Consider the following 14,703-nt stretch of genomic DNA (forward strand, 5'->3'; position numbering starts at 1 on the left):
TATTCACAATGGACTGGCTAGATTGGATGTAAACTACCTTGTGGGTGTTACCCCAGGAACAAGCATATTTGAGATATAGCTACATAGCCAATATTCATAACTTCAGATACAGTGATTATAGATGCATTTAAACAGGATACTCTCATTTTGAAAATCATAACTTTTCCATTAAACAACTTACATGACATACATTTGTATAAGATTTGTTGCAATTGTCTAACAGTGGCAATATCATTTATATAAATGGTCATATTTCAATTATGCAGCATCACAAAGGTGGAGCAAGAGAACAAAATGAGAATAAAAGAGAATGGAACAGAAATGGGAGAAATGGACAAAAAGAATGAGAAAAAAAGACAAAGACAAAGAGGAGATAACACTATTCAGAGGAACACTATATACCACTAAGAGATTATTATTTTTTTGCTTCCTAGTTTATTTTTCTTATTATTATTTATTCTTTACATAGAGCCATTGGTGTTTTAGATGCTTTAAAGGTGTAAGAAGAACGCTTACACTCTAGACAACACAGTGCTGACAACACTGAGAGTGCGGCAGCATTAAAACAAAGTGTCTGTGAAGGTGAGCTGGTCTGGCATGTTGTCAATTCCAAGTTTTGTGAGATTTTTTTGCATTTATTAACACGAGCAAAATTAAAGGATTATGAGTAGAAGTAGATGCGAGGCTGGGAGGTTACAGGTGAATTTGCAGGAGGAATTTGAAGGAGGGGAATGTGGTTACTTTGTGTACTGAAGGATGGAGGCTGTTCTGAGCCTAAAAAAGTCCCACGATGAAAGGTTCTGAAAGTGATATGAACATTCATAGCTGACAGTACATTCTAATTAAATTAAGTTCCAGAAGTATAAAAAGGGAGAGGGAGGTGAGAACCAAGATCCAGGTTGGGGGTGACAGTGTTGAAAATGAGACTAATGAATTCAAACTTGTTAAGGAATTAGAGACAGGAAATCTATGGAGGGATTTAAGAATATGATGACATGTTCAGAATGGGAGGAGGACTTTACCTGCATTATAGTGAATGGACCAGAGCAGAAGAAAGGCAACAGATATGGAGTCTGGAGACAATATACTGGCTCATAAACAACCCCAGCATTGGGGAGTGGAAAGTTCATTGCCCTCTGAATACTTATCCTTGAATCTGCCCCTGAGAGTAGTTGCAGTACAGAAACCAGTGTTTCCATGTCTGGAAAATAGAAAACTTCAGATAACTCATCCAGGGGAGTGTTAACCATAGATTCCTGAATACCTGGAATTCAATCTCTTTAGTCTGAAGGGGCCCAAAGATAACTGGCTTTATCAGTCTGTAATGTTTGCAGCTAAGTCCACTGACCTGTGTAGTTCTAACCATAACTCATCTTTAACAGAGGTCCTCTCATTGTACATACATTGTACAAAGGCCAGTGTCGACTTTACCTATGAAAACAGCTATGGTACGTGATTCACCAGGTGGCTGTGCAACACAGCAGAGTGAGTTCTTGAGTGCTCCAGGATATTACACCCTCACCCGCTTCCAGGGATCCCCTTTTTCTTCCCCACATGCCAAAACATGCACCTTGAACTGTGCTGATTGCCTGCTGGGGTCTCAACAGCAATGGTGTGCTCCTCTTTGACCTGCAAATCCAGAAAGAGGTTGGACTAGATGACCTCCTGAGGTCCCTTCCAACCCTCATCTTCTATGATTCTAAGAGAAGAGACTCCCTGCCCCAACCAAGAAGTCTGCTGCTGGTGATAGTGAAAATGTGCTGACTGCTCACATAGGTGGCTGCAGACACCCTCACAATAAAGCTCCTTTTACTATTCTCTTAACTACAGTGTCTGCTACTCAATCATCCTTGCAGCTTCTATCAGGTAGGATGTCAGGGGCAGAGGTGCTGACTTAGTGGGTGCTCCAGGGCTGGCGCACCCAAGGGAAAAAATGGTGGGTGCTGAGCACCCACTGACAGCCCCCCTATCAGCTCCCTCCCACTCCCTCCAGGGCCTGTCAGCAGGCCCTGTAGATCAGAGCTTCCCCCTCCCTCCCCGCACCTCCCGCCTGCCACAAACAGCTGTTTCACTGTGGGCAGGAGGCTGGTGGGAGGGGGGAGGAGTGCGGATGCAGCATGCTCGAGGGGGCGAGCACGAAACTGGGCGGGAAGGGGGTGCAGCGTGTCAGGAAGAGGCAAGGCAGGGGTGGGGCCTGGGGAAGGAGTGGGGCCTGAGGCAGAACAGAGGTTGAGCACCCCTGGCACTTTGGAAAGTTGGCGCCTGTGCAGAGGGATGTAATTTTTTTTCAGTAAAGGATCAAATTCAGGACATTGTTGCCAAAACTGAGAGACACCTCATGGATATAAAATTAATTAAATCTGGATTGGCTGATCTGGAAGGCAGATCACACAGAAACAATCTTAGAATCACTGGAGTCCGCGAGGGAAATCTCTGGACTTTAACTCCAGACTTTTAATGGAAATATTTGTTTTATGTGAGGATTTTATAGCTGCCATTGAAAAAGCACATAGGCCTCTCTACGGGGCTAAATCTAGAGCCCTGGTAATCGGATTCCTCAGGTACATAATCTGATAACACAATGTATACAAGGCAAGGAGAAAAGAGAGCTTTGCTTGGGCAGTCACCCAGATAAAATATTGCCTTTTCAAAATTTAGCCAGAGAGTTGTGGAGCAGGGGCTGGCTTTGGGCAGGGCCATGGCAACTGCCAAAGCAGAAGGGGCTAAAATATTACAGGAGGTTTCCTCTACTATCTGGTGAAGTACCCATTTATTCCAGAAGTCTCAGGATGTGGAGAGCATCATAAATATCAGTTTTGGTGTGATTACTCCAACTGCTGGCACCTGGTTTGCCTTAATAACTTTTTGGATACAGCTGCTCCCTATTATGTTTGGCCTCCCCTCCCATGGCCTGGCCTTTGTCTAGGTATGGTGGAGATGGAGAATATGCATATACTGGGTTCTCTGTATGTGGGTTTTGAATGATGAAAACAATGATATAGCTTGGACTGTCTTATTGCTGAATACTTCATGCCATGGTGTTGCACACTGCAAATCACTGTGGCTGTCATTGCCTTAGTGAGCTTTCTGATGTAAGGAAGAAGCCCAACGCTCCCTCACTCAAATCTTGCACTGGTGGGCAACAGCAAATCCAGTCGGAACTGCTTCCTAGCCACCACTAGGTGGTTCTGTGCACTGGAAGCTGGTATTTCTTAAGGCAGCCCTGCTGGAAATGCTTCCCCTGTTGCAGCAGAATAGAGTTGTGCAATGTGAGGAAGCATGTACAGACTATGTAGTGAGCAGCAGTGAGTCAGGGCCACCTGCACATCTTTGGGAAAAGAATAGAAGAGGATCCGCTCTTAGACCATGCCATGCCATTACTGGTGGGTACCGGCAGTATGGACCTAGGGATGGTAATAATGGCAGCTACCCATGAGCATTTTTGTGTAAGCAGAGTCAGGATGAGCGCTACCCTGACATCTGGTGGTGAATTGTAGGGAATGTGGAGGAACACCTTAAGAATTCCAAAGAATGGGGAAAGATTTGCATTGGCATCCACCCTCCACTTAGCATAAGCCCACAGCAGACTGGGATGGTTATTTTAATAGCTCTGGGATCCCCAATTTCTTTGTTATTGGGGCAGGAAAAAAAAAGTTTGTCACCCTGATCGTGTGAATGGGGAGCTGTGGGACTGCTTTGTGACAGAGATGACTCAACCTCAGTTGGGTGGTACTTGCTAAACATGGGACATGGGTTCCAAAACCCCATGAAGAGAGAGAGGTTGGGGACTGGTGTGTGTATCTGATGGTATGGGCCCCTTGTGAGGGCCTGGAACACCAATTGCACATCCTCCTCTCTCCACTGTGGAATGTCAGGGTGGATTTTTTATTCCCTTAAGAATCCAGATACAGGTTGCTGAGCTGAACTCACTTTTGGCTATTGGTGCACTAGCACTGGGGTTCCCCTACTATGAGCTGAGATCACTAAAGAGCTGAAATTACTGAGCTGAGAGCACTGAGTACTGCACTAACTAGTGGGGGAGCCTGAAGCTATACTGTGGAACAGAGCAGCTGGCGGAGTGGAGCAGTTTGTGGGGACGGCTGGAGCAGATCACGGGACAGCTGGTGAAGCAGAGCAGCTGGCAGAGCGGAGTAGCTGTGGGACGAGTGGAGCGGCCCACAGAGTGAACGGAGCCAAGCAGTTTGCAGGGACAACTGGAGCAGCTCACGGGACAGCTGGTGGAGCAGAGCAACTGGTGGAGCGGAGCAGTTTGTGAGGATGGCTAGAGGAGGAGAGTGGAGTGGTTGGTAAAGCGGAGTAGTTCGTGGAGAAGGCTGGAGCAGAACCCACGGAGAGGCAGGGCAGTTGGCCCCGGACCACGTAAGGTGCCCCTTTCTACCCAGGCTTGGGGGGAGGGACCTCTGCAGATAGACTCTCGAACTTTGGGGCTGCACTGATCCAGGACAGAGACTTTTGGATTGTGGGACTTTCGGGACTGTGGGTGATTTGGGGGTTGCTGGACTCAAGAGCCCAGGAAAGAGGACACAGCCCAATTTCCTGGTGTGGGTCTTTGCTCACGGTTTGGTCTAGGAACTCTAGTTAAGGTGTTTTCCCAATTTAGTGTTTGTTGTTTATCTCATGTATTAAACCTTCTGCTGCACCGAGACTCTGTGCTTGCGAGAGGGGAAGCATTGCCTCTTTAAGGCGCCTGGGGGGGTGTAAGATTTTCCCAGGTCACTGGGTGGGGGCTCGAGCTGGTTTGGCATTGGGTTATTGAAACGGAACCCCTGGATACTGAACCCAGCCCTTGTTGCTGCCAACTCAGAGGGGCAGAAGGGTTACATTTGCTTATCTTCTTATGTTGCTGCAGAGACAGGCATTGAACACAGTTAGCACGCAAACTATGTGTCTGGAGTACTTAAGGCTGGAGTAATAGGTTTTGGATTAGCTGTTTATTACTTGGAAATGGTTTGAAATAGGGGCGTGGCAATTCTGGTGAAAAATTACCTCCAGCTGGGAACTGTGACATTACAAGGAGCTTCATGTAATCTCAACCTACAGACGGTCCCATATCCGGTATCTTGCTAGGCCATACATCTAAAGTCACAGAAACTGATACAAACACATGAAGGGCACACGTCACAACACAGAATATAAAATTTACACATCCTCTTTGTTGGTGATATGTCCCACGAGGGTTGTTATTTGTAATATTTTTTATTTTTTTTTGTAGTCTTTGAAGGACTTAGAAGCAGGAAGGCAATACACACATACACCAGTCATCACATGGGATTTGCCTAGGCCAGTGCCCTGGAATTCAAGAGAGTTTTAGTTATTAATTAGAAGTGCTCTTTTCAATGCCTGGTAAGGGATGGCATCATTCCCAGGTGGTGCCAAGCACATAAAGTTAATATGTTGTTATAGTTATAATTTGTTTGTTTTTTTTTCTTTTTGTTGTCTTCTACTTGGTATCCCTTCATGTCACCCCACTACTCTTTCTTTACCCTTCCTCCTGCCTGACCTTCATAACCTAATGAGTGTGTTGGACATGCTGGCACTAGTTCTGACAGATGAGGTGGGCAATGCATCCCATCAGTTCCTCATTTCACCCTTTCTACACTCATCCCATAACTCCATGGATGTCTGGCTGCTGGTGTGGTCTCTGCAAGGTAATCAAATGATCTTCATTAGGCATCTAGGACTGCTTGTCTCTCTACTCCCCGCTCCCATGGGTTTCCACAAGGAGAGTGGTTCATAGGGTGAGGGACAGATAACTTAAACTCTCTTTCCGATCTATCTTAAAAACCCTAAGGTGCTATTGACTAAGATGTGCTGTTCTGACTTTAAACCTTAAACTAATATCTTGGGAAATCTGGGGATTTAACACCCCCATTAAATGTAAGAAAATTTGTGCCTTGTTGAAAGATACCATGGTCAACATAGCATTTTTAATAGAGCTATGTCCTGGTGTCACACCTCAAAATCTATAGGAGTCTCTGTGCTGTTCCATAGAAACCTAACAGCAAATGTGATGTTTGCTCAGAAAGTCAGGGTAGGTTTCGCATACCCAGAGTCACTGTAAATATGTCTGAAATGATCCTGGCTAACTAACATGGATAAGGCCCTAAGACTTTTCCTAGACAATTTGCTGAGCTGTACAGAAATATGCACATCCCCATCAACTTTAATCAGGTTCCAGAGCCAATAATAGATAGATCCTCCCTTAGTAACAGTAAGCCAGCCAGAACCTGAAGAGTACTGGAGTACATGGTAAAAGATATGAGACTGTGTCATGTTGAGGGGGGACAGATACATAAAACAGAAAGATTACATATAGCTGCCTCTCTGTCCATAATACATATTCATAAATTTAGACTTTTTTCTAAGGGAAGCTAACCCAATCTGTCTCCAAGTCATCAATTGTCAGTCTCTGACCATGCACCCATTACTTAGACTGTAAAGTCTTTTGGGGGAAAGGATTGTCTTTTGGTTCTATATTTGTACAGCACCTAGCACAATTGGGTCCTGGCCCATGCCATACATCCAAACCAGAAGGGATTTATTAAAAGCTGGCATGGCTCAGATAACTTAGCACAGTTAGTGCAGTGTGATGGCCTGAACCCCCAAGCTCTTCTAGCCTGGGACGCAGAAAAAGCCTGTGATTGTGTGATCTGGAAATATGCTATATACGTGACAGAGATTTTGGGCCTGTTTTTGGAGAATGGGAGGATACCCTTACAAATAAGGGACTACATCTATCTGAACCAATGGCATAATTTTTGAGTAGTAATGATACTCCACAAACTCTCCAGACTTGTGTTAGTCATGTATTCCTTTTTGATGAAAAAGGATATATTGAATCTTGAAGATATTACTAAAACCTGCAGTAAAAAACTGGAGTATCCTTTAAAGGCTCCCCAATACTCAATTGTATTATGCAATGCAAAACATGCTTCTATAGATTTATTTACATTTAATTCAACACACCCACAAAATTACTTTAGAATATAGTGGAAACTGCAAAAATGAAATAAATTAAAACACTTTGGATACATGCTGACAATCTGGTAAAGATAAGGACACACTTCTGCACGTGTTTTGGAATGTCCTCCAGTTAAATATCTGTGAAAAGTTGTCACTTTATAACAATGATTTTGGGTGTTAGAAATCAAACATCAGTTGAGAACAACAAAGAAGGATATTTGCCAGTGAATTTTGGTCTCTTATCAGCACAGCATTTATAATTTCTGAAGACAGCCATGATCATGAAGTGAATGATTTTACAGAGATGGAAAAGTAAATCAATGTACAGAACAGAAGAATAGTATTCTGACTGTTCTGACCTGGTGGCCAAAGAAAAGGGATCCGCTACATACATTTGAAGAAATCTGGGCTCCATTTTTAGAAATAGTGAACTAAGGAATAGTGAACCAAGGCAGTACAGTACAGTAGGTAGTACAGATCTCCTTCTCCTTGACTTTCCCCACTTTCTTCCCCTCTCCCTCAGCCTCGGCTGTGTTATTCCCCCACTTAGCTGTAAAGTATTGATTTATTTGATTTTATTGTTTAATATAAGGGTTGTTAAACATGTTTTTGCATATGTATGTTAACACTCAGCTGTATGTTACAAAGAGCAAATTTCAGTTTTATTTTAATTTTTTTTTGTATTGAGACCTTTGCATTGAAAAGTAAAAGTGAATTAAAAAAACCTTAATAAAAAAACTCTTATTTTTTCCAGTTTTAATAAGATAAGAACAGTGGAACATACAAAACTGTGTAATTGGTTAAAAACAAAAATCTTTCCCACCTTAAAGGTAAGTTAGTTCTCCATTTTATATCTTCGGATATTTAGTAATTATATAAATGATGGCTTGAGTGCAACATTTAAGAGCTTTTTTTGTTGCAGCCATTGAAACATTGAAAACATAAAAATCCCTCTGCTCTGTTCCTTCAGTTATTTGTTATCCCCAATTTAAACTTCTACTAAGTGTTGATTCTCATTAATTTTTATTATTTTTTTCAATAGTCTCATATTCCTTTTAATCCTAATATTGGGCATAGATTGCAAAGCCATAGAACCTCATTTGTTCAGTTTGAGAGCCTACTAGAAAGCACTTTACATTAGCTAAATACTCAAAACTCAGTTTATACTAGCTAAAAACTCAGCAGAGCATTAAAAATAGCAGTTCTGTTTTTGCAGGCTCTTGGTGTGACGTCAAGTGTTGTTAGTCTCTAAAGTGCCACAAGAACTCCTTGTTGTTTAAGTTGTTTTTATTACTTTATCAAAAGGCCCACTGGAATGCTCGCTGTTCCAGAGACTAGCTGCATTGTAACCTCTTAATATCCGTGCTTTTGAAGAATGTTGTATTTAACTTTAACTGATCATTTACTCTCCTGATTTGTGACTCTGTAATAAAAAAGTGGAAGCTAATTCAAGAACACACACATTTGTGATTATGAATTTTCATGACTTCAGATCAGCACTATCTCATTAGATGGGAAATGTGCTTTTTCAATTAACAGAACGAGTTTATAATGCAGAAGCTTTCAGTGTTTGAATAGTTTCTCTAATTCATCTCTCAATATGTCTGCCAGTTTGCATTATTCCAATTGCTGATGTTCATGTTCCATGGGTTTCTTGGGCTTATCTGCTATCTCAGTGGTTCTCAAACTGTGTGTCGGGATCCCAAAGCAGGTTGTGACCCCGTTTTAATGGGGTCGCCAGGGCTGGCATTAAAATTGCTGGGGCACGGGGTCAAAGCTAAAGCCTGAGCCCCACTGCCCAGGCCAAAGCCCAAGGACTTCATCCCTGAGTGACGGGGCATGGGCTTTGGCTTCAGCTCTGGGCAGTGGGGCTGGAGCCCTTGGGCTTTGGCTTGCCCCGCCCCTCCCAGAGATATGGGGCTTGGGCTTCAGCTTTGCAGGCCCTCTCACCCCCAGCCAGGGCCCAGGCAGACTCAGGCTTCGGTCTTGGAATTGTGTAGTAATTTTTGTTGTCAGAATGGGGTTGTAGTGCAATGAAGTTTGAGAACCCCTGCTTTATCTCTTTCTCTAGCACTGCTTGAAAACTGCAGCTATTTCTGATTATTACTCACTATACTAATATCTACTACCATTGCGTAATATTTAAATTTACAATACACTTAATTGAACTTGAAAGAATAATTTAGTAACACAAAATGACATTTACTAAAATGCTGTTTAAGACAATACACAGCCTAATGAACAATTAATTAAGTCAGAATGGAATATATGTAAATACTGTATGTGTAAGATGGCAGTCACTACCACATAGTAAGACACTTTTAAAAATATACTTTTCATAATTGCATTACACTATCATGTAATTTTTTTTCTGTTTTCTTTCCTACCACTTCTAATTACAAAAGGTCAAAGCCTCTTGTGCTTAATCAGTTTCTGGTTCATTTTTACTAGGCAAATTTCTGTTACCTTCCCTGATAGGTTTTTTCTGGTTATAGTCCTGGTCCCAGCAAAGAAGCAGCTACCATTACCCATCATTGGTACTAACTGGAACATTTCTAGCCTGTGCAAAGAGGCCAAGCACTGAATAAGCCAGGAACCTGAACTGCCTTCTTATCCCTATATATGCTCTGGATGGAAATGGTTGAGATATGTTAGTAGAGCTGTTAGGAGAAACTTGCACAGCTCTGCTCATGCATAACCTGATCTAGAGTCAGTGTGTTATTAAGATGAGAGAGGAGGGATTTTTTTCTTCTTCTAATTTTAAAAGTATTTGTTAGATTTTGTGATTGCTGATAATCCACAATTCTGTAGCTATGACCTTTTCATGGCTTGGATTAATCTCTTTACCCCGAAATCTAAATTCTCATTTTAAAATCTCTAATCTTCAAGAAGGCAAACAGATACAATATTGTCCTTTTGAGTCTGCAACTAGTCAGAGAACAAGGAAGGGAACATCTAGGCAGTATGCTAACTCTGAGGGCTCATTTAATTTACCATTTAAATACTAGCATTGTTAACCATTTAGGTTCTTCATACTAGAACATCTAGCATAATTTTTTAGTATGTCTGAAATGTACCATAGTATTTGTGCTGTTTCAAAGCACTGCGCTGTTAGAGTTGGGTAGATCAGTGTACAGACAGGGTGGGAGGGCGACAACCAAGGCAGAACACCGATGCACAAAACACTGGAAGAAAGGATGCTTTCACCAGGACACCTAATACGAATATCCACACACAGCTAACTTCTTAAATCCATCTTTTTAGGAAGGCTGTATTGGTGCTGCCAGGCTTTGAACTTCTTGACTCAGGAAGTCTAAGTGTGTATTTTACAAATTATTATCAGGCTACTAATCTTATCCTTTTAACTATCCGCTAGCGACCTCCATAGGAGTCTTTAAAGGAAATGGTAATGCAAAACTTCATCTGTACAAACGGTTCCACAATAATCAATACTTCCTATGACTTGTACCTAAAACCTAGGGCGGAGTATCAATGAGGAGTTAATACTCCTAAATGAAAACCAGGAGAACAGCTATAGACCTGTGTTTAAAATTAGCAAATAAAAGCAGCACAATACAGATGTCATATTAAATTCACCAACATAAATTAATGGTACATTAATACGCATCAGTTAATAAACATAAAGGGCATACATTTCAGCCTTAAACAGTGAAAGAAGTTTCAGAATCCTCTAAATGAAAATCTTAACATAGGTACATTCTCCTTGAATACTTAGTACTGCCATGAGTGCAGGGGACTGGACTAGATGATCTTTCGAGTCCCTTCCAGTCCTGTGATTCTATGAATTTAATAGCAATGCTTTGATTTTTGCCTATAAGCTGACCAATATTGGCCTACTGCATATTGGAGCAGTAAAAGTTCCCCACACGCTTTTTAGTTGAGTACTATAAGACGAAATACTGGATTTAGGGGAAACAGTAGAGCAAGAGTATTATTAAAGGGAAAATGTAAGTGTGAATTAGTTGCTGCCAAGAGATGAGGATAAAAAATTATCTCTGGAGGCTGATGGGCCATGGTTCAGAACGAACAAAAGGGAGTGCATTACTGTGGGGTAGTGGTGGTAAAACACATAGTAGCATATGATGCAGAATTGCAGTCTAAAATTCAGGTTGCTTGAGAACTTTGACACAAATGTGAATTCAGCAATGATTTAAGGAAATGGCAACATTCTTATTGTAACTGAATGAGTTTGCCCGGCTCTAGTTTACATTGTCTAAAAGACTGACATCTGAAACATAAAAACAACGATAGACAGGTAGCATTTGATGTCATTAGCATGATAGAGAGAAGCATACCTAACACTGAGGTGAACTTCTACATTTGTATAAACAAGCTTTGGTCAAAAAGCCTTCAAGACCACTTCATTTCTTAAAGGTTGAGTGATTAGTGCATAGCTCCAGTTTATATGGCTGCCTGGTCCCTAGGAAGCACTTCACTTTCACATTTCAGAAGAGTTACTGCCACCGATAAAGTACAAAACTGTAGAAGATAATCTCAACAGAAAAAAAGGTCAGATTGTAAAACTATTGCTTTCAATTTTCTAGAAAAAAAATCATTTTAACTTCTGAAATGTAACAAGGGCTATTGTCAGGTTTCTTTTAGCAAAATTGTTTCCCTGAATTTTCAGAACTGATTTGTTTATGATTTTTTGATTTGTGTTTTTAAAGCCTTTCAACTCAGGTCATTGCACCATATTAGAAAAATGGTACAACCAGGGTGTTTTAAATGAATTTGCATTGCTACAACACCTGCCATAAAACCAATGCATTGCAGTAGACAATTTAGTCCCTTTTGCCGCATGAGCATATTTCTCTTACCATGATAACACCTAGCTCTATAGAGAGATTAGATAGAAGTGGTTTCTCTAAGAACTTGATTCATTGCCTAATGTGGAATGACAAGCATAGCAAAATTACAATCTCAGATTGCATGGAAATCATGTTATTTGTGTGAGAAGTAGAAAATGGGTGGTCATATATTAATTTTTTATTCTATTGCCCCAGGGTCATCTGACTTCTGGGTTAAATGCCGATACTGCTGTAAAAACATACTGTGTGTCAAATGAGGATGTGCATTTCACTTAACTAGAAGTTTCCCAGAGGCGTTCAGTAACAACATGAAAGAAAAAGTGAATGAACTAACTATATGAGTTTTAAAAAAACTTTGATGTAATATCCAAATGTGTGACTACATATTTAATGAAAACAGAACATATATTACTGAGCTGAGGAAATCATCTAGAGTGCATACTGTATATTTCTTCTAGGAGCTGTGATCCTCTTTTTTTCACCCACCAGAATGTCTTCATTCCTTCAGATGAGAGTGTTCATTTTCTTGGGAGTTTCAGCAACAATGGCCTGCACAGCTCTTTTCTTTTCTTTTATTCTGAAAGGCAAAGATATCTTCTTTGGTAAGTAACAAATAAAATATTCTTTATTTCCAGTTTCAGCCTTTGGCTGTACTGTTGGTGAAACTGAAAACATACAGGCAATGCTTGGTAGTTTAGCTTATAATACTTTTTCCATTCAGAAAAGAGACAATGATTGACTTCAGTGAAAGTTTTTCCACAATTGTTTTCCTTTAAAAAAATAAAATTACATCTTTATAAATTCACCACAGCAAACACCCTTTGCACCTGTGATGCATGTGTCTGATTCATGTACCTTGTGATTAGGAATGATTGGTTGTACTTTCTTGGTTGCATTCACAAGTCACATAAGGTATTTACACACATATCTAGAATCACAATCCGTACATTTAGGCTGTGTAAAACTTCAGAACTACTATGAACTTCAGAACTTACAGTGAATTCTAAGCCAGTAAGGTCTATTGAACTGTGGGTGGAGAAATATTGGAAGCCTCATTGTTTGAGTCATTTTAAAACTGGATTGAACCAAGATTCAAGAATATGAATGAATGAAGAGCACTTCTGCCATAGTGGAGAGTAGACAAGATGAGCAGGCAGGGCTTTTTGATACCTGTACCTTATTATTTTATTCTATAACTTTAGGTAAGATTAAGATGGGAACAATCTTAGAAGCTTTTGCATTTCAACGTAATATATAAATACTTTGTCAAATAAGTGAGTTGGGGGAAAAACAACATTGCTTTTCATGGGAGACACTGTTCTTTTCTAGACCATAACTGCTAAACAGGAAATCAAATTTGATTCCGGTTACGGACTCTCAGTTTGGTATCACTGTGTGAATTGTTAGGGAGGTCTTGGCCTGGAAAGACCTAACAAAACAGTTGGCTAGTTCATCCAATATAGCTTAACAAACTTATCACTGGTGAAAAGCAGCTATTTCTGGCAAAACATTGTATGGAAATTAAAACCTGTGCTTAACACTAAAAAGAGGCAGAAATCCAATTACACCATGTGTTTCAGATCAGAATCTTGTTTGGTGCTATGCAATCAGCAATGCTCAAAAAATGAGGCAGGCAAAGTAAATGGTTTGGTGGAAAATATCCATAAAATTATTGAAAATAGTAGTACCAATGCCACAAAAGGACATACTGTTATGTGGCTTGACGAAATCAATCTTACTTTTTAATGTAGACCTTAAAACCTTCTCAGATGCTCTGGCTCAAAGGCCAGATGGGAAGGATAGCTCAGTGGTTTGAGCATTGGCCTGCTAAACTAAGAGTTGCAAGCTCAGTCCTTGAGGGGGCTACTTAGGGATCTAGGGCAAAAAATCAGTACTTGGTCCTGCTAGTGAAAGTAGGGGGCTGGACTCAATGACCTTTCAAGGTCCCTTCCAAATAGGATATCTCCATTAATATTTAAAGATGCAGAGCACTCTTTCCTCAGTTGATATACATTGATCAAACAGATTTCATATGAAGTAGACACCTGAGTGATAACATTAGATGAACCATAGGAGTAATTCACAGTATACAGAGGGGAGGAAAGTCTGCTGCTATCCTGACACCTTTGATAATATAGAATGGCATTTTCTCAAAATACAAGTGTCTGAGATGGATTTTGGAGGCATTATGAAGACACAGATATTTTAAGATTCTCCATGCACTAGGATAAAAATTAACAGGGTATGTTCCAAAGAATTTCAACTGAAAAGAGGAGCCCAAAGTTCTCTCTTTTCCTCCTTGTTGTTTTCCCTCTTTATTGAACACTGGCACTACAAAACAAAGAATAATATAGCATAACAGGACTTACAATTAATGAAATAGAACATGCAATTGCACTGTTGCAGATGATGTGATACTAATGGTACCAATTCAATACAATCTATAACTTCCATTCTGAAAAAAATAATCAATTCACTGATAGATCAGGCCAGAAAATTTATAAGATATCTTAAATATTCAGTATAAATATCTGTAAACTGTAATTAAACAGCTGCAAGATTAATTTGAGTTTGTATGGTCCAAACAAACGTACTTCAGAATCAATGTGTCTCCTAACTTCAGTCAGCTAAATGACATTAATTTTTTTCGTGGTATTTCAAAACTGATTTGTTGGATTGGGAAAACACTACATTCGCCTTAGATTGGTTGTAGTGCTTAATGAAAATGGGTTGGTTGCCAAAGCTTAATTTCCTATTTCAGGCGCTACCAACATCGGTACTAAAAAAAGATCTCCAAAGTCAACCCAAACAAGAATTATTACATTTGTATGGGACAATAAGTTCCCATTTGTAAGTAAGAATTCTTTTTATGTACCCACTGTGGACAGGG

The 14,703-nt window shown here is 40.4% G+C and overlaps 1 protein-coding gene across 1 annotated transcript in view; it reads left to right on the forward strand.

Annotated features, from left to right (window-relative positions):
- Positions 1–11,462: 11,462 nt before the first annotated feature.
- The window catches only part of TPO (thyroid peroxidase), a 69,740-nt gene continuing 66,499 nt past the window's right edge, over positions 11,463–14,703 (forward strand). Inside the window, exons 1-2 of the mRNA XM_050950734.1 lie at positions 11,463–11,514; positions 12,322–12,415. Coding sequence (XP_050806691.1) covers positions 12,322–12,415 — 94 coding nt within the window. The 5' untranslated portion in view covers positions 11,463–11,514. The remainder of the gene's footprint in view (positions 11,515–12,321; positions 12,416–14,703) is intronic.

The sequence above is a fragment of the Gopherus flavomarginatus genome, chromosome 4, assembly GCF_025201925.1.
Source record: "Gopherus flavomarginatus isolate rGopFla2 chromosome 4, rGopFla2.mat.asm, whole genome shotgun sequence".
NCBI classification, from domain to species: domain Eukaryota; kingdom Metazoa; phylum Chordata; order Testudines; family Testudinidae; genus Gopherus; species Gopherus flavomarginatus.